Source organism: Nymphalis io, chromosome 13 (assembly GCF_905147045.1).
Source record: "Nymphalis io chromosome 13, ilAglIoxx1.1, whole genome shotgun sequence".
Classification (NCBI taxonomy): Eukaryota; Metazoa; Arthropoda; class Insecta; order Lepidoptera; family Nymphalidae; genus Nymphalis; species Nymphalis io.
Window position 1 is genome coordinate 12,822,883 of NC_065900.1, and position 22,026 is coordinate 12,844,908.

The 22,026-nt window shown below is 33.5% G+C and overlaps 1 protein-coding gene across 1 annotated transcript in view; it reads left to right on the forward strand.

Annotated features, from left to right (window-relative positions):
• Positions 1 to 20,080, forward strand: part of LOC126773007 (4-hydroxybenzoate transporter PcaK-like) — a 29,086-nt gene extending 9,006 nt beyond the window's left edge. The window contains exons 2-11 of the mRNA XM_050493621.1: positions 4,460 to 4,621; positions 5,927 to 6,089; positions 6,541 to 6,662; positions 13,946 to 14,184; positions 15,327 to 15,472; positions 17,129 to 17,252; positions 17,940 to 18,081; positions 18,811 to 18,967; positions 19,607 to 19,734; positions 19,858 to 20,080. Of these exons, the coding sequence (XP_050349578.1) occupies positions 4,460 to 4,621; positions 5,927 to 6,089; positions 6,541 to 6,662; positions 13,946 to 14,184; positions 15,327 to 15,472; positions 17,129 to 17,252; positions 17,940 to 18,081; positions 18,811 to 18,967; positions 19,607 to 19,734; positions 19,858 to 19,937 (1,463 nt within the window). The 3' untranslated portion in view covers positions 19,938 to 20,080. The remainder of the gene's footprint in view (positions 1 to 4,459; positions 4,622 to 5,926; positions 6,090 to 6,540; positions 6,663 to 13,945; positions 14,185 to 15,326; positions 15,473 to 17,128; positions 17,253 to 17,939; positions 18,082 to 18,810; positions 18,968 to 19,606; positions 19,735 to 19,857) is intronic.
• Positions 20,081 to 22,026: the final 1,946 nt, after the last annotated feature.

Genomic DNA, 22,026 nt, shown 5'->3' on the forward strand with positions numbered 1-22,026 from the left:
TTAATATTACTACCAAATTTCCTATATTAACTTCTGCGACATTTAATGCAATTTTTCGGGAATCTATAGTGAATAATATAGATAATTGATTTATTAATTACCAATACAATTCAATGACAGAGTTGTTTATTATGTTCACTCCTCTTTATTGGAATAGACGTATAAATTAAATACATTTAACGATATGTCTTTTTTTATTATTCGTTTACATTCGTCAATTTATTGTTGAATCCTTATTTATAGTGTGACGTCCAAATAAAAAAACTCATATTAAATTTTTATTTATATTATTTTTATGCTTATTAAATACACTAGCGGCAGAATCAACCGCCATTAATTTTGATAAAAACTCTAATAATGCTTTTTTCAAATATTTCACACACGTGCCAAGCGACGTTGATTAAGCGTTTCGTCAATTAAAACAACAGCTTGTGCCACTTTATGGAAGTCCATTGAACGGTTGGCTTAACAATATGCCGGAATCATTTATGTTATTATAATTAAAAATAAACACTACTTTCAGAGCAAATCGATAGTATGAATACTTACAAGACAATAATACGGATTCGCAAATAGAGTGACTGTGTCCACATTTTAACCACATTCTTATTAGTTTAAAATTTATTTTTGTAAGATTTTTTGCGCTCTATAGATATAAAAACAGAGATGGCCTAGTGGTTATAACGCGTGAATCTTAACCGATGAGCGTGGGTTCCGACTCGAGCAAGCATCACTCAATTTTCATGTGCTTCATTTGTGTTTATACTTCATCTCGTGCTTGACGGTGAAGAAAAACATCGTGAGGAAACCTGTATTTCAAGCCGCAAGCATAGGAGCAGCGTGGTGGAAAAGGCTCCAAACCTTCTCTTCAAAAGGAGAGAAGGCTTTTACCCAGCAATGGGACATTCACAGGCAGTTACTTTCGCTCTATATCTCAAAAATGCAAAAAGTGACATAGACCACTTAAACAGGTTGGGCGATTTATTATTGTGCCGCTAAGTGTATGCAACTCAAAAAGTTTGCTTAAATATTACTTAATTAAAATTAAACATTTTTTTTTCATAGTACCTACTACATCATTGTGTATTAAATTGCTTGGAAATTATTTTTATTATTCATATAGTTTTTATATAGAATATTATTGTATGTATGGTAGATCCGGCGCTTAATAAAACTGGTTTGACGTTGTAATTGTTACCAAAAACTCGTCTTACAACGCATACAAGTTCACAGACAGTGTTGTCAATGCCGAGTTTATTCTTCAAATACTTACAAAAATATTTATATATTAATTAACTTAGCAAATTAACTTAACTTAAGTTATATTTATTTATATCTCTTGTGTTTGGTTTTATGGCTATCTTATAAAATCAAGTACCGAGTTCTGGGCCAGCGGAAAAAACGTTAGGATTTTTGTTGGAGAAATCGAAGTCGGCAATATTAATATTCGGTAACCTAAGCCTTGGACTATGATGATGCCTAATATCCTAATAATAAAAAATGTGCGGGTACATTAACATAACATTAAGATAAATTAAAGATACACCAAGCACGACGGCACGTCCGTGGAGATACAAACATAACAAATCCCTAATAATATTATAAATGCGAAGATGATTTTGCTTATTGTTTGTGTTTTTGTTACGCTCACTGCTCTTAACTACTCAATTGATCATCATGAAATTTTAATGATAAGGGTAAGGGGTATAGAAAACCTCTCCTCCCCACTTGGAGAACGTCACGGGCGGAAGCTAGCAAATAATAAAAAAAAACTCGTTATATTCGGAAAGCCATTCCTGGTCCTGGTCTAAACTCTCCGAGATCGTGGATATCTATTGGATTAGAGAGTGTGTTTTTGTTTGGAAAAACCACCAAAAACTCTTGTACACCAAAACATCCTGCTCAGTCGGCTACTCATCATTTATATAATCGTTTACTTAGCACTTTTCGACAGACATCTATCATTTCATAGGTAGCTTATGAAATTTTCAAATATTATAAATACGAAAGCATAGATTTGTTTGTCGGTCCATCACTTTGAACGCCGGAGAAGGCAATATATAAAAAAAACATACGTAAAAACAAAATTAATTCCAGCCGTCTTCCTTATAAATTAACTTTCACTTTTTTTTCTTAATACGAGAGACGTTTAATAAAATCTTTTATTTATATTCGACAAACCTTCCAACGTTTAATTTGAATCTTATTTCTGATAGTATATTTACATACTTGATAACATAAGGATTGTGTTTCATCGTAATAAATTATAGTATATATCGTTTTTATTCTTACGTATCAAATATTTTTAGATTTGACTTTGACTTTTTATTTACAGCGATATTTACTTTGCTAACTTCTTAGAAGACTCTTGAAAAGATATTCTACCTAAATGGCTACTTAACTACCTCGTTGGTCTAGTGACAGTGACTACTTAGATAAGGCTGTATATTTCGGAGCTTTTGGTTTAATTTCCAAGTATTACTACTAAATATTAGGTCCTTCTATGAAGACATTTTCAATACAAGCCCGGAAATGAAAATTTCACTTTTTTCTTGGGCCCTTGCCTGGTTTCTGGTCTTTTTGGTTTGCTTCACCATAAGCCTATGAGAGTGAGGAAATTGGAAAATATAACTGTGTTTGCGCACATACTTGTTTATAATACCTCTTGGACAGTTGGAGTCTTTGCAATTTGTCAGTTGGTATAATAAGGGTTTTTCTCTTAAAACGTTTAAAATTTATAAATTTACAATCAACCGTTAATCTTTCTTCTCACACACTTTATTGATAACGAACACATGTTTTTTTAATCTGCCTGCGATATTAAAAATTCCCTTGGTAGTCTTAATTGTGTATTTAATTTATTTATTATATTAAATTATATATTTGATAATAATAATGTTTATGAATAAATAACCATTCGTGTGTGAAGCATTTTTAGAAAATTTGCCATTATTTAATATTAGGGTTCTATTCATCCATCCTATTGGTACAAGGTCAATCTCGTCGTATATCCAGTAACATCTCCACCTCATTCACTCTCATCCATGCGTAAAGTACCTTTTGTATGTTGGTAGTGATTCGGGGTAATTATTCGTATTTAAATTATAGCTTAGAAGATATAAAGACTCGTTTACAATTATTCTTAATGGTTAAAGTCTTTATTATAACCAAAACAAAAGAGCCTGTACTAAAACATGCAAATATAAAAATTAAAAAAAGAATGGTGTAAGTGCCAAGATACGAAGAATTGATATGTAATTAATATATGACGTCACTTGACGCTCGAAATCTTATTTACCTCTATCTAGCGCTGAGACGTGTTCCCGACAATAAACTTCTTATATATTATATGAATAAACATAATACGCTGATTCGACTCACATAATGAGTCGCATAATACATCATATTCACATTTACATTTATTACTGGTGATAGAGCTTTGTGCAAGCTCGTATGGGTAGGTACCACCCACTCGTCAGATATTCTACCGCAAAATAGCAGTACTTGGTATTGTTGTGTTCCGGTTTGAAGGGCGAGTGAGCCAGTGTAATTACAGGCACAAGGGACATAACATCTTAGTTCCCAAGGTTGGTGGCGCATTGGTGATGTAAGCGATGGTTAACATTTCTTACATTGCCAATGTCTATGGGCGTTGGTGACCACTTACCATCAGGTGGTCCATATGCTCGTCCGTCTTCCTATAAAAAAATAAATCATACTTATAAATATGTTTTCCTTATTTACGAGAAAGGAATATTTATCAGTCGTATGACGATAAAAGTTCAATAAATGTAATAATTTTTTATTACTTCGGTAAGTGACCGGGTAACAGTTCGATATGCCTTTACGATTGTATCAAGTTCTTATGTTTATTTATATTTTTTATTTTTACCAAAAAGGGCCAGCGGCCAGACACAAACGGGCAAATGGGACAGCTGTTAATAATTAGTCACCATCGTCCAAAAACATTGTCACTGTATAAAATATTAACCATTCGTTACATTGCCAATTTGAAGTCACATAGTACTTTAACGGCTCGTTACTCGTTATACAAAAACATCCGTTAGTAATGATCAATGAATATATAATAGTTAAATACACAAAGTAAATAAATGACAAGCAAATATCTGCGACCCGAAAATTGAAATACAATCTAAAACTTTGTAATCTTTGTATATTGTTTTTTATCTTTGATATAGTTCACCCAGGACAAAAATTGATAAAATATTTTCAATATTTTCAGATATTGTATAATTGTATAATAAATTGTAACGAATCAGACATAAGATTGAAATGAACAAGTTTAAAAAAACAATAATAATAACTTAAATGCAGTAACAATTTTGATAAATCAAGAAACAATAGTTGAAGTTTAATAAGATTACGATTTAAGAATTCAATAACTTTAACTTTCAAATCATATTGTATTTGATGTAATCTTACATAACTATGTTGCCAGGTCACGGAAAGTTCAACCATCTGGTACTGTTAACCTGCGGAATGATAATGCTGAACGTGTCTATGGAGTCTGTCGGGATGAGCTACGTTATAACAGCCGCTGAGTGCGAGCTGGGGCTGACCAGCGAACACAAGGGGCTGGTGAATGCTGCTGCTTTTATTGGTGAGAAGATCATTAATTACTGTATTATAATGTGCAAAACAGACAGCAAAACTGTAGAGAAATGGCGGGAGAACGTTTCTTTATCTGTTAAATGTAATAAAAACCAGCCAGATACAAACATTACAACCAAAGAGATTTTAATACAAATTTATACTTATAAACTAGCACATATACGAACATGAAATTCACTAAATTAAACTTAAAGCCTTAAAGTAAGTCAAGTCTCAATTAAAACCAAGTTAAAGTGTCAAGTGCAATACTTAATAATACATATATGTATATGTATATTATATACTAAACCTATGACCGATGTTTGGTACTGCGTGTGATAGTAAACAAATAATAAAGGAAAAATATATATATTAAGTATGTACTTAATATATATGATATTAACGGTCCCACATTTACGTATTTATATCTTTACGTTGTATTCTCACGAGTATCATAACAATACCGCCGGATTTGTTTGGGAAATAAATATTTTTTTACATAAATACAGCTATTGTGTAACATTCATCCTATTAGTTATTTTGTTTTGTTTTGTTAATAAGTGTGAATAGCGAAGTGAGAACAATATTTCTTATGCTCATTTTTTAAATATTAAATCTCAATAACATTTAATAAACTAATTATATTATAAATTGAATCGTGGGAATCGTTTACAATAAATATCAAATTAATTAAGTTTCAGATTTGTTTAGTAAATTTTTTGTTCGTTTTTTTTATAGAATAGGAAGGCGGAGGAGCATATGGGCCACCTGATGGTAAGTGGTCACCAACGCCCTTAGACATTGGCATTCTAAGAAATGTCAACCATCGCTTACATAGCCAATGCGCCACCGACATTGAGAACTAAGATTTTATGTCCCCTGTGCCTGTAATTACACTGGCTCACTCACCCTTCAAACCGGAACACAACAATACCAAGTACTACTGTTTTGCGGTAGAATATCTGACGAGTGGGTGGTGCCTACCCAACAAGCTTGCATAAAGCCCTTCCACAAGTAACAATTGTTTTTTAATAATAATATATGCAAGAATTCTTATTGAACCTAAACAAATATGTATTACATTTTATCAGAATCTGTTTAACTTGATAAAATACGTAGTATTGGGATCCAATCTATACTAGTATTATAAATGCGAAATCATCTGTCTGTCTTCCACGCTTCTACGGTTAAACCACTAACCGATTTTGATATTTGGAATGAAGAAAGCTCAAACTCCTAGGAAAGTCATAGGCCAAATGTTATTTACCTAATTATATACTATGCTAGCAATATCTAATTGCTGATTGTATTTCAGGCATAATAAGTACGTCTTTCTTGTGGGGCTACCTCGGAGACAGATGTGGTAGACGAGCTGTGATGTTACCCGCAATGGTGGTATCGGCAGCCTTCTCTATAGCATCGTCCTTTTCCACCAACGTTTGGATGCTGTTGATCTTGAGATTCTTCACTGGTTGTTTGTAAGAGATGTTTATTGCTTAACTTTAATAGTTTTATTGAATTCTTTAACAAATTTGTAATAAGGTAAAAAAATGTCCGACTGCTAGGCTAAGGCGCCTCATTCATCTTTATGATGAGAAACTTAGGAACTTTGGAGAAAATTGAAAGATTTTTTTTTACTTTACAAGCTTCATTTAACTTGCTATGTTAGTTTATTAGTTTCGAACCACTTCCTCTTGTATCACGGAGGTGAAATTTTACACGTTGGTTCAGTTCTGATGATAATATTTTTACGGGCATGTCCTGATTCTACATCCAGAATAGGATCCAAACAAAAGACTCCTCAGCGGTTTATACCATAGATAAGAAAATTTGTATAAAAAAGCTTGTTTTTAAAAATATTTTTTTAATAGGAGATATTTTTTGATGATTTTGTTAAATACTGTACTACTATATTGCACCTTGTTCCAGGGTGTCAGCCTCAAGTGCTACGGTGTACGCGTATTTAGGCGAGATGCACACAAGCTCACGTCGTGCAGCAGCCATCGCGTGGGGATCCGCTTTCATCTCTTTCTCATTCATGATATTACCAGGTATGTGAATAAGTATTATATAATATATTAATTCATAAGCAACTTTCGAGAATAAAACAACGGGAGATCCGTTAACCATTTCAAATTAGAATATAAATTTATTAACCATATTTGACATAAAAATAAAATCCCGCTGAGTCTCGTTCGCCATCTCATCTCTAAGGTATTAGTTTCCAGCTTACGCACTGTCTTTAACTGCCTCGTATTCTGGTGACTAAATATAAGTCTGCTGATCCCGAGGTCCTGGGTTCAATCCCAGGTTGGGACAAAACAAAATTATTGGGTTTTACTGTCGAAAGGTCTTGCGCTTGAATTTTTACCGGTTGTGTCCGTTTGCCGTCCCATCGGATTATGAGAGTGAGAGAATCTGTGTGCATCTATGTCAAAAAAGAGTGCATCTGTGTTTGCGCTAACACTCATGAACAAAACATATCCTGCATATATCCAACAGGCTAATCTCTCTTCAGATTTGCTAGCGTGGCCAAAATCGGTCAGGATGACATCATCATCATTTATTCCTAAGCCGATTGTAGATTTTTACTAAACAATAAGCAAGCGTAACGTTTCTATATTGAATAAAAGATTTTGACTTTAATTTTGAAGGTAAGCCTTTTAAAATAAGCCTGTAGCGTTTACCGTGTCTAGTATTTACCAATGCAAATAATCGAAAGTTCGATATGTTACATAACCAACACAATTTTCAACGTTGTGGCTTTGCTTAGCGTTCAATGAACCCACTTTACACTATGTTAAAATTACGATATTCTAAAAACATTACGATAAAAATTAACTTCGTTTCATTATAATCGTTCTATTAACTATTGAACATGAACTGGGTCCTTATATATAAAAGTATATAAAATTTAATGTCTTATGATAAATGTGCTTAAAAAGTATTTAAAAAAGTCCTAAAGCAAATGCTAAAAATATATTACTGTAAAACATTAAGCTGTTTGTTTTTGTTTAATGAAGAAATAAATAACATCGGCTTATATATAAATATTTATATAGTTTGGTGTATTTAAAAGTATAAAAAAGAAGTAATAAATAGACAGACATTTGTGTGTACAAACATGTCTGTTTGTCCTGAGTCTGGGTGTATATCTATTTTTATTTGCAAAAGAAAAGTAGTATATGTTGTCTGGTTTCCATAGCACGAGCTCTGCTTAGTTTGAGATGGCCTTATGTGAATAATGTCCCAGGATATAAAAAAAGAAATAACGTCATACATTCAACACACACGCTAGTGATAGGAATGCTCTAGAATATATTAAGACCACCCATAATATATTAAGCAAACTAATTAAACATTCGGTTTATAGTACTTATTTCTAGCGTGGACCATTTGTTTTGCTTAACGATTTTCACATACCCTCCACGTTAAGCGCATGTTTATAGACCTCCTGGCTGATTGCCATATTACCTACTAACACAGCGAACCCCTCGGTCAAACTGAGACGACACGAGATCTTTTAAAAATAAATATAACGTCCTAACTACATATAACTTAACATTTACTTATTCTACACACAAAATATAAAAATAGCAGCAATAAAAGTAACAGCCTATGAATGTCCCACACCTGGGTAAAGGCCTCCTCCGGTGTGGGTTGTTGGACACATGTGTCAGATTTTGATTCGACACGTGCAGGTTTCATCAAATTTTATTCCAAAAACAAATCATGCATATGAAAATTAAGTGCACGGTTCTGAATTTTTTGTTAAGAATCTTTGTTGTTGTAACCACTATATCGTTTCAGCTCTCTCAAAAATATAATTCTCTTTATTATATTTGGGGAGACTTAAGTATTTGACCTAAAATATTATTTTTACATTTAAATAGATATAAGTATTTCTTAATTAGCATACCGATCATCATCTAGTTCAAGATATATGACATACAAAAATAATCAATATTATAACACCCTATATGACACGCTAGCTAAGATAGGGCATTAGTCTAATTAGAATAAAGTTACTCATAATCATTAAAATAATTAATATATAATGTTGCCAGCAGATCTGAAACATGAAAAACATTAGTTATTGATAAAAGTATATATATTTACATTATTATAATAATTATATATAGCAACGAATCATATAGTATACGCTCCACATAAAAGAAACAAAGAAGCTGTAAGAGGTGACGGCATTAAAGAGTGTCATGCGGTTTGATGTCACGGCATGCGAGTCGGTCATACCCACAAGAAATTATTAATAAAAAAAGTGTGAGTAATGTGCTTATAAATCGAGTAATGTGTTTATAACCATCTACAAATAATTCATGTCCCAGTAGTAAGTAGGTCACACGAGTTATGCTTGTTGATTATATGTGTTCAAAATTAATTTATTTGAAAAAAAGTGTCGGTTGGTAAGTAAATTTCGTATCGATAAAGAATCCCTTTCAAGAAACTTGATATACTTACTCGCTCGAACTGGTATCATCTGGTTTACGCTTAATTGCATTAAGGGTAATGCACGCGATGAATGCGTACAACTACGAAGATGAATTATGCTCAATGATAAAGAGGTGGATTGTCTTAGTTTGCACAGATGGTTTACGCATGCATACGTGTTTGCGACGTAATTTAGACATTGGTGAGCAGCATTTTTGAATATCGTTTTAAGGTATTGATTTAACATGACGAGTCGAAAGTTCCTTTATGAGCCAATTTGAAAAAAATGTCTGTTAATTTATATATGGGCATATGATATGGCTAGGCCTACAAGGCATTGGCCCAGGAGCTCCACCAGCTGAGAGCCCAAACCTAGCCAAAAGTAATATAAATTTACCTCAACCGCTTCGGAATGCCTAGTTATGGGAGAATTTTCCTCGGAATGGGAGAGGCCTTAATTGTTAAAGTGCCTAGCCCGGCCTGATCTTCACTGGAGGTCGCCGGTTCAAATTCTTACTAAAACTCATGATTTTCTAGTGCTTAATTTGTGTTAATAATAATCCATCTTGTTGCTCCAGTGGTTATAAACGTATCCTCCAATACCACCGTTTAAGAGTGCTGGCTACAGTATTATCGTAATAATATGCAATTTACACAAAAGAGGCTTGCTTCTATTATTTTATTGACTGATAAACCCAATGCACATATTTTTTTTCTAAAATAGGTAGCCTACTACCAAGGAAATTTAAATTTCTAATGTTATCATAAAGACACGCAAAACATAAATTATATAACATAAAATATAACATAAACATTAATAACATGTTGCGTATAGCTTAATATAGCATAACTTGGTATTGTTGTTTGGTATTGTTTGTATGTTATTTGGTGAATTTTACAAAATTGCATAATCATGTGCTTTGCTATGTAATAGTATAAACTTTACGAAGACGTTCCCTTCTTTATATATACAGAAAAACCGAGATGGCTAACTAGCTGTCACACGTTTTGAAACGAAGATTATTCCAAACCAAGATGAGCATCACCGAGTGATGTGCTTAATTTGTGCTTATATTTGATTGCGAAGAAGAACTTCGTGAGGAAGCCTGCATGTGTTGTATAAAAGTCTGCCACATTTGTATTTACCAGCCCGCGTTTGATCAATGGAATGAATGGAATAAGATCCAAACCATCTCAGAAAGAAAGGCAGCCTTTGCCTAGGAGTGTAGTATTGACAGTTAGCCTTCTTATAAAATTACTAGTTTCCGACAGCGACTTCGCCTGCGTATTGTGGGGAAGGTGTTATACTCTATGACCTTTTCTGTACCTCAGACAACCTGTAGGCAAAATTTCATGGTAATCGGTAGAGTAGTTAACGAACAAACAAATAAACTTACTTTCTCATATATAATATAGCTTTTCATCGCACTTCCTGATCCCGTCCCGACAGGCATAAAATATAGCCTATGCTACTCGCTGACAATGTAGCTTTCCGTTGTTGAAAGAATTATTACTGCGTGAAAGCGTAACAAAACTCGCTTTTATAATTAGTAAGAATATCGGTATATGATGTAACGAACTGGCAGCCTTGAACCGAAACACGCTTCTGACCGAAGGCTCCACTTAAGTCAAGGTCATGAATGGATAATAAAAACTAAAAATAAAATTCGTGAGAAAAATCTTTAATTAAAATATTAATCAATTTACATCGATTTACACTAAATGGAGCATTTCAATAACAATTGATATTTTTTTATCATCAATAGTCCTTAATTGTAACTATTGTTTTTAATTCAATTAAAAATAATTATTTCATTATTTGCGTCACTTGAAATTTCCTTAAAGAAAATTATATTTATGAATAATTTTAATTAATATTTAATTAATGCCGTAATATTTAAATGTAACGCTGTAAGAAATATTAACCATTACTTACAACATCAATGCGCCAGAAATATTGGGAACTAACGTTATGTTCCATGGTAGTATAATATATATAGTGCACAAAGCCGTACCGCCTTAGCCTATATATATTATCAAACGACCGAAGTAAATAAACATTGTGCTATATAAGTAACTCGGTTAGCCTACTGACCTAACAATGAACTGACACTCACAGGGACAATGACCTGTTGCGAGTTAATCTAGTTTATTTTTTACATATTTTATAAAATAAATATTTAAAGAAACACTATAATATTGTGTTTTTTTTTTAGAATGATTATTTGACAACTTGGTAGTAAGTGGACTCTACATATACACAGGTAGTTAAGAAATATATGCGACTGGGTAAATCTAAGAGATCAAGCATGTTTTGTCCTTCTTGTCTGCAGTTCACTGGCTCACTCAACCTTCAAACTGCAACACAACAATACCAAGTATTTGCAGTAGATTATAACAAAGATAGGACTTTCTGATTATATGGTTTCGTATGTCAAAGCATAATTTTATTTTCCGATACATTCTAGAGTGATATATTAACATACGTCTAAACACATGCCGACCGCATTATAATATTAAAATAAATAGCTTGCGGCACATAGTAACGGTTGGAAAAATCTACAACTCCTTATCTAAGAATAATCTAAATTAATTTTTGTATTGACCTTACTAATAATTTAAGATGGATAAATTATCTAATTCATAGCGTTTCTATTACGCGTTATCATAACATTATCCTTCGTTATCTATTTGGGACATTCACGCGTTCTTATTTGTGCAAATGTCAGAGATACCTACTTAAAATTAATTTTATTTATATACTATATATCAGGCCCGAGTTCTAACGGATATAATTAGAATTTATCGATATTTTTTAAATAATTAAATCAGTAAAGATAAGATAAATGGTATTATGTTAAGGTAGGTCTTCATGCGTCTATTCAAATATATTCTGTCATACTACAGCCTGTTGGCGTGGTTGGTAGATACTTGCCTTTCACACCGAAGGTTGCGGGTTCGATTCCCACCCAGGACAGGCATTTGTGTGCATGAACATGTCTGTTTGTCCTGAGTCTGGGTGTAATTATCTATATAAGTATGTATTTAAAACAGAAAAGTAGTATATGTACTATATCAGTTGTCTGGTTTCCATGGCACAAGCTTTGCTTAATTTAGGATCAGATGGCCGTGTGTGAATAATGTCAAAAAAAAAACTAACATTATAAACGTGAAAGTAATTATTTCTGTCTGTCACTCTTTCGCGGCTAAACCAGTAAACCGAAATGATTGAACGCCTCGGGGCTAAGTCCGACTAGCATACCGTGACGGTTGACGTGTTTTCATGACATCACGGCCCCTCTTAATCGCCACTCTATTGACGCAATTATAAGAGCACGAGGGTGTTAGTGACCTTCACATCGCCAATAATGCAAACTGCACGTCTCTGCAACCGATCCAAGGCCTCCTACTTAGCGGAACCATCCCAAAGGTGCGAGCAATTCAACGCGAGACCGTACTTGCGTTTTGTAAAACAGGAACAGTTATGGCGTGAAAAAACCATTAATGTGAACGGAACTAATGTTATCGTTTTAAATAAATGGTAATATTTATTGTGACTTATCTATAAAAGATAGATATAACTAAAATTATAATGTGAAAATAATTAAAGTAAGTATTGTAATATTAGTATGTATATTAAATACACCTATCATATATACCGTAGCTACATAACGTAACATACATTAACTATAGCAGGAGTTGGTATAAGGTTGTTTTGTTTTTTGCGTATTATTCTTAACCGACTACAAAAAAAAATTTTAAATACAAAACTAAGATAGAAATCTTTGTAGATAGAAAAAAGTCCCTATTATATACATTGTAAAATCGGTTGTTCTACTCATAATTAGACAAAATCTCTTAATTCATGCGGTATATTTTTTGCCTTTATAAAAGATGAACTAATTTAATTACTCTGCAGCGGCTTATAATTGCTGTAAAACTGTAACTAAGTTGTAAAAGTAAGACTAAAAGCCATTAGCATTAGGCTGTTTTTTTAATTTATAATCCAATGATTAGATACGTTATATACATACTAGGAAAATGGGTAAAGAACAATTTATTATTGTTGAAATTTTGAAGACGGAATATTTGAAATATTCAAGTAAATACTTCTTAAAAGTTAAACGAAGGACTGATATTCAACCCCTTTTTGTCACTGAAAAATGTTTTTATGCAAAGTATGTAGGACTAACGGGTCAAAAGGCCAAGTTACCAGTGACACCGCTCTATCAATGTGCAACGTCACGCTTGTGCATACACTGAACCGAATCTATGACTGGAATATGGATATACAGCACGTATACCGTTGAACTATTGAGGCTAAAAGAAATTTAGATTTGTATAAAACTGATAAACGAATAAGGAGTTACAAAGGAGACTTGTTTGGAGTTTTTTATTTGTGTTGAGTACTAAATTTAAGACACATACTTTTGTGAGGTTGTGAAAAGCCGTCTAGGGGTAAGTATCGTCCAGTCACCATTAATCTACCCGCAAACAGCGATACTTTGTATTGCCAGAGTAAATATACGCACATGAGAAATATTAGTTCATCTAAGTTCCCATGGTTGGGGTGCATTGATGTTTCTATAGGCAAAGTGACCAATCAGAGGACCTTTTAGCTCGTCAGCTTTCTTATATTTAATTAAAATAAAATTTATTCACGACTTCATTGTAAACGCTTTGACATTAAATTTATTTTTTTAGTCTTTACGTACCATTGTGACAACAACGGTACGAAAAAGGTTTATGTCTTTAAAGTCTGAGATTTCTCGTCGAATTTATTTATACTGTTGCATTTTTATTGAGTACCTTTCGCTGAAACCGTTCATTTTTATTTTTTATTTTCTTGACTATCTAGAAATAAATATTTCGATATTATTTTCAGGTTTAGCATGGCTGATAATACCCGGGAAGTGGTCGTTTATGTTATTCGGGTTTAAAATGGTACCTTGGCGCGTTTTCATCTGGTCGTGGTGCGCTCCGGGGCTGATAGCAGCGATAGCCTTGCTGTGGCTACCGGAGAGTCCCAGGTACCTCCTCGCCTCGTCTGGACCCGACAAAGCCTTGCCCATTCTTGCCAAAATGTACGCATACAACAAAAATACCAGAGAAGCTAACTATCCGGTAAGAAAAATATTTGGTTTTAATAGTAATATGTTTTTTTCAGATACATTTAGTCTTTGACATGATATATTTATTTGTATTTATCCATCTTAACGCAATTATAAGTTATTTTTATGAAGCGTCAGAAATGAAAGTGATATTAGACGTAATTAAGATCACTATTAATAGCACAGATAGCGTCAATTTAATAGCACAGATAGTTCAGTGGATAGAACACAGACGGACTTTGAGGCGGACGACAGCCAGTATTCACTGTGACGTACGCAATAACGTACTCGTAAGTGCAGGGTGACTCCACGTCCTCTCCCGTACGACCCATGTAAAGGACATACCACCACAGGGATTATAGTGGGTAAAAGTCTCATATGACATCGTTGCCCCCCAAAAGTCCAATACTCATCAAATATTTCCCCCTAGAAAAAAAAAACAGTAATTGATACGTGTATCTTAACCGAATATTGTGGATTTATATTTGTATAACACCGCTCAATTTTCACGTGCTTTATTTGGGCTTACAATTTCATCTCGTGTTCGCCGTGATTACACGTAATTTGATTGCACGGTATTAAGCTGCAGATAATACACATCTCAATCGACACGTGTAGGTTTCCTTACAATGTCATCATCATCGCCGATCGTAGGATTAATTGCTATTTCATAATAAAAATGTCTTGGTCAAAGTGAAATCATCTCATGTCGTATTTACGTTTTGACACGTAATGACACGTGGCCCTGTGACAAGATGGGCCGACGATTTAAAAAAGGTGGCAGGTTCGGGATGGATGCGGACTGCCCAAGATCAGGATGGTTGGCGTTCTATGGGGGAGGCTTTCGTCCAGCAGTGGACGGCAAAAGGCTGAAAAAAAAATGTAAATAGTCTATATAACATAAACTAATTTGGGATTACGTAAGAAATTGTTTTATATAGGAATTATTCATATTAAGACCTTAGATATCAAGGAATTAAAATTAAAATAGCCACTGAACAAATTATGGAATGATCGTAAAAATGCTGACAGGGTTTCCACGTAGAATGTCAAAATCTAGGCGATACTAACCTCTAACTCAACTAACTAGCCCTCCTCTCCTGGTCTCTGTAGCGGCAATGAGCTATTAAATTTTATCGTTCATTAAATTTTCAGGTTGAAAAAATAGTAACAGGCAGTCTAGACACTTCGAAGTCAGGAGGTTTCGTGGGCGCGATAAAGAATATTTCATTACTCTTCCGCCCCCCTCTACTACGATGTGTGGTTATTTCGCATACATTGATGTTTGCTATTTTCATGCTGTAAGTAATTTATATATTTTTTTTAATTGTTATTTTTTGCAGCTGTTCTCCTCATGTTGTGACATTTTGTTTACTTTTAATAATATAAAGTATTAGTAATAAATGTATTAGAGCCACTTTTATATTCAATTAAATATATAATAATAATATAAGATTTAATTTATAAATTATTAATAAGACGAGCCCGTTGGCGTGGTTGATGGATGCTTGCATTTCACGCCGAAAGTTGTGGCTTCAATTCCCACCCAGGACAGTATTTGTGTGCATGAACATGTCTGTTTGTCCTGAGTCTGGGTGTAATCATCTATATAAGTATGTATTTACAAAAGAAAAATAGTATATGTAGTATATCAGTTGTCTGGTTTCCATAGTACAAGCTCTGTACAAGCTTAATTGGGAATCAGATGGCCGTGTGTGAAAAAATGTCCCAGGATATTATTATTATTATTATTATTATTAATACATTTTTTATAAGCTAATACTAGGCGCTAAGACAATTCGTTCGTTTTTTGTTAATTCTATTGTTCATTGTTATCAAATCTGTAATATAATTTAAAAAAAACAACAACAATATTTGTACTAAACGTTAGTCATTGTAAAAAAATAATTACTGTCTATATTAAACCAAATACAATTCTAATATTTTTAATTAGCGTAACTCGACATTGTTATAATTCTTTATAATTCATTAACGCTTTAATTTACAAAAAAAACACTTACTAGACTTTAAACACTTCGAACGATAATAGCTGGTTTTTAATGAATATTTAAACTGTCTTCTTATAAATCAACCATTCGTTTTTTTAAGTTTTATACAAGAAAGACGACATAATAAAATTGGATCACTTTGAGAATAAAAATAAAGATAATTTATCCTGAATTATTTAAATAAGAATTTAAATATAAAGTAACTTTATTTCTATGGCATTGATTACGTTGATTAATAATTTATATTAATAAATAATGTTTTTATTGTATTGTTAAGTATATATACAATTATATATATTTATATATAATTTCTTCTTGCAACTATGTTGAAAGTTTTGTCGTCGACATTGAATTAAGCGAGTGAATAATTATTATAATTTATGTTAATAAATTTTAATTTATTTATTCATTCATGTTTTTTTAAACAGTTTGTTTTCATTACAATCATTAATTGTGTGTGTTTTAGATTAGATTAGATTTAAATTTATTTGTATATATCAAACGGTTTAACGTGAAAGATTTTGTTCGTTTGTTTGTTGTTCCCTTGTTTACGCAGCAAATCGACCGACCGTGATAAATGTTATTTATTTATTGATAAAGATTGTTTGAAGAATATATCGAATAAGCTTTAAGTTTCTGATCTGGTGAAAAAACACACGAACCTTATCCGGAGATTGCGAGTTCAAATCGGGGCGAGAACCATTAAATTTACATGTGCTTAATTTTTGTTTATAATTTATCTCGTCCTTGGCGATAAAAAATAATAACAAAACCTAAACGGTCGGATTAAAAATTGAACATGTATCTATGAGCCCGCAACAGCGTCGTGGAATAAGCTCCAAACCTTTTCAAGAAGAGGAGGCCTTAGCCCACAACTGGGATAATTACTTTGTAATTCGACGAGGATTATGAACAAAGGCTTTTATTAACTGTATCACATTATTGCAGGTCCAGTGGCCTTTACGTCTGGGTGCCGGATATCCTGAACAGTATGCTTCGAAGCACAAGCGGCGACAGCATCACAATCTGTCAGATCATACACGAGAAATTCCAGACCGTTAGGAACTTAACAGTGAGTAGGAACCGATAACAGTACAAGAGAGCCGACAGCATGGTATTGTTGTCCTGAAAATGAGACAGGGTAGCCTTTCTTCCTTTTCTTCAGCTTTCGGGAGATGCGTTAACATTCCTAACGCATTGACAAAGGCTTTGTATTTGTTCCGTACACTATGACTGTACGTACCAGAGATTCGGCCACTAGACTGGTTTGGAATCAGGTAGAAGCAACTACTTGAGTAGTTAAGTAGTCAATGATTAAGTTTGATCATACATAGGGAAAATAGTATTTTATAAAAGGTAATAAATACTTGGAAGGCAACTATGCTGACCATTACACATTCATCTCTTGCTTTACGATGAAGGAAAACATCGTGAGGAAACCTGCATGTGTTTAATTTTATTGAAATTCTGCCACATGTGTATTCCACCAACCCGCATTAGAGCAGCGTGGTGGAATAAGCTCCAAACCTTCTCCTCAAAAAAGGAGAGCAGTGGGACATTCACAGGCTGTTACGAATAAATACTTATTTTCTAATACAAAATTATTGGCACCACCTTACTTGGCAACTAAGATGTTATGCCCCTTGTGCCTTCAGTTACACTGGCTCACTTACTTTTGACTCACTTACTCACTTATGTATTGCTGTTTGGCGGTAGAATATAATGTAATTAGTACTATTTCATTTGTGTTTTATTTCAGTTATCCACGACAAAAGGGTCATGTCACTCCGAGGTAGCGGTGCGCGTGTTCCCGATATCAATGGGGATGGGGGCGGTGTTCGCTGTCACGTATCTCGCGATCGGCGTCTTCATTGGCAGAATTGGGAGGAAGACGTTATACTGTAAGCTTAATTATATACATAAGTATATAAATAGTCTAAGAAAAAACAGCTTAGCACGAATTTATTCTCTGCTTTAAATAGATTTTTTTTTTGTTTATTAGCTATTGCAGTGCTCAGTGCTTTTAGTGTATAAAAAAATTGGAAGAATCTACAGTAGATTGTTTTTTTTTTAGAAACATACGAATTCATATTATATGGGTTTCTATGATGGTATGCTTATGAATCGTCAAGAGCTACCACCAATAATTGTTATAGTCTAGTATATTCTTGCTGGTGGTTGGGCTTTATGGAAGCCCGTCTGGGTAGGTACAACCCACTCATCAGATATTCTATCGTGAAACAGCAGTATGGTATTGTTGTGTTCCGGTTTGAAGGTTGAATGAGCCAGTGTAATTACAGGCACAAGGGACACAACATCTTAGTTCCCAAGGTTGGTGGCGCATTGGCGATGTGGTCAATGTCTATGGGCGTTGGTGATCACTTAACATCAGTTGGCCCATATGCTCGTCCGCCTTCCTATACTATATAAAAAAAAGTTCGACCACTGGGCGAAATTTGTTAATAAATATATGTATGTAACTATACTATGTATATATATATATATATATATATACATGGAATGTAACTGTATTCAATTACATCATGCGGTGGAATAAATTGGAAGCGACCTTCACAATAAACGAGGAGTATAATATTTAGAAGCTGTACTACGTTATGTTATTCCCTTAGCAAGTATAATGATGGTTTGTGGATTCGCCACGGTGGGAGCAGCGTTTGTCCCCCAAGGGGGAGCGGCTACAGCTCTGCTGATCCTAGCTCTGTGCTCCGGTTGTGCCGCCTCTATATTAGCTGCTATTGCTGTTGACGTCTTCCCCACATGTTTGAGGTAAGCATGTTAAAGGTAAAACGATTTGTTTTAATATAAACGAAATTCTCATACAATTAATGTAAAATATAAAAAATGAACTCGAGGAAGACCCTTATAAGAGATTGGTTATTTTATTTAAAATAATATTAGCAATGTATGTTATATGGAAAGTAAAACTTATAACCATCAATGCATGATGTATAACTTATACGGCGAATAAAATGGAATGTAAAAGCCAAAAGAAAATAAAACATTAAGGAAAATAATTAAAAAATAGTTAGTATAATTATTAATATCTAATACTACCCATATTATATTATTGGTATACCTATTTTACCATCAAGCAAAGCGTGTTTGTAGTGGACATGTGTATGTACCAGTAGTATAGTTCAAGGTAGAACCTACGATTATTACATTGCCCGGCAAACTGCAGTGCTATTCCGTAAGAAGTCACTTCGTGTCTCACTAGTGGAATTTTAGACACCGACTTACGGTGATACCCTATTCCGATGCTTGTATCCTTTATATATAATATTTATTATATGAAATTTCGCGTACATGTTCTGCTGTGAGCTTCAATTTATTTGTACAGAACAGTTCTATAATATAACGTTAAGATAATGGCGCTTAAATAAATAAAAATCGATATTTTTTCAGAGCGATGGCCATGTGCGTGATGTATATGGTTGGCCGGACTGGCGCGGCAGTTGGATCGAACTTGTTGGGTGCAACATTGGATATGCATTGCCAACTCGCCTTCTCTGTGTTCGGAGTCTTTTCTGCAGGTACGTTAATGCAATGCTATGTAAACTTTAAATATACTAATGACATAAAGATTATGTATACTTTCTTAGAATTATTTACTAATAAGTAGGTAACACATACATTATATTTTATAATTTGTGCAGGCTCTACGCTTCTTATAATGTTTTGGCCGAGGCCCGAAGTAATAAGAGAAGAAATGGAGCAGAGAGGGTTATCATACTGATAGATGTTGAGATTAAGTAATCTCAGAACTATCTTTACACGCTGGAGTCCTAAACCATTTACGTCTACATGAGACTGATTATTATTACATAAACGTAATTGTGATTTTTTATTTCGTTATAGTATAATAAAATATTATGGTTATTTATATTAAATGTTTTATTTTGAAATGACTTACAGTGCCATCTATATGTACCCGAATGAATTATTACAGGAGTAAATTCAATTCAATAAAAAATATAATATTAAGTACATATTTATGTAAATAAACACGTTATTGCATTTTTTTATATATGAAAATAGGATTCATTCATTCTTTAGACCCAAAAATATTTATAATGTATGACTAGCGCCAGCTATTGTAAAAATGTAAAAGCTGTCGTAGATTATTTATATAAACTTAGAAGTAATATATAGATGGCGCTAGCGCCATTGTATATATCTAGCGAAATTGTAATACTGCTAGCAGTATTACAATTTCAGAAGCATCAATTTGCAATCCTTAAATAAAGATAACCTGCCTGATATGCTGTCTGGCAATAAAAACATGCAAGGACATTTAAATAACGAAAATCAATTTATAGACAAGATATATCAAAGACAATTACAGCACGTTCATGGAGATACAATAATATTTAAATAAAAAAAAACATAAAGGATCGATGGCTGTTGGGAAGGCTGTTGGAAAGGAGTCCTAGATTAGAGATAGCGGTTTCACAATCGCAACGCAGCGCCCTTTAGCTAGACAGATTATCAAAAGAAAGCCTGCAGAAGTCGCATGCAGATGCACTTTGCATGCATGATGCAAAGGGGTTTCGGCGCTTCTTGGGATAGGCTTATATTAATCAGTGAATTACGTGTGGAGATCATGATAAACTTGTCTAATTTGACGTATAATACCATTTTATCATATAAATAACAAGTAAAACTGCAAACGTTAAAAATTGTTTATGTGAAAATTCTAGATCTAAGTAAGTTTCACTTGATATAAGAAAGATTACATCCTAAATTACCCATATTAAATAATTTAATTACTTGTATGTATTTGAAACCAATATGAAGAATTGATAGCAAAATATAATAGGCATATTTCGTTGTTTTGCCAAAACAACGTTCGGTATTTGCTCCACACATTATTTTATAATTTTTAACTTAACAACATGTCGTCAAAAACTGTCAACTGTTAGGTGTGAAAGGGTTGAGGGTGACAAATGAACCTTCATTATTTCGCGATTAAGCTCGATGCGGTTTAAATTGAACAAGATTAGGTTAACCCTTTGTCACCTTGTTAGGATTTTTTTTAAATATAATTGCAAGGTTGTAAAAGTATTGAGACCGGGGGTGCCTTAAATCGTATAATTTATACTAGGCCTTATGAGCGATTTTGGTTTTCTTTAACTGGTTAGGTACCAAAGCTTCAATTTGGTATAAAATAGAATTATTTACTCTTTATATATTAAAAAAAATCAAAATCTGTGAGTCATCATCATCATCATATCAGCCGGAAAACGTTTACTGCTGGACCTGGGAAAGACCTCCAAGGATTTCCACGATGGCCGGTCTTGCACACTCGCATAAACGGCTTCCCGCGACTCGTTCTACGTCGTCGGTCCACCTTGTAGAGGGCTTGCCCACGCTGTGCTTTCTGGTTCGTGGTCGAGAACCTTTCCGCCCCAGAGGCCTCCATGTGTAGTAACACTAAACAGCCATATTGCTTGAAGATTTATCTGAATGCAATATAATTACTCGTAGCTTCACTGGAAATACTAGAAATGGTAGAATAGAATTCAAACAGTTAATTATTAATAAAAATATTTTGGTATTTATAGTGAGATACTTTTTTTTCCTTTAATTTTATAAACATATTTAAGTATTAATTTGTTAGACGAAGTTTCTAGGTGTAGTTTTTTAACTCAAGTTTTTAATTAAGTGGGTATGTAATAATAATTAATTAATTTCAAATTTAAAAACCGAGATGAAGTTAGAACGCGTGAATCTTAGCCGATGATTGCGGGTTCAAGCACCATTGAATTTTCATGTGCTTAATTTGTGTTTATAATTCATCTCGTGCTTGACGGTGAAAGAAAATA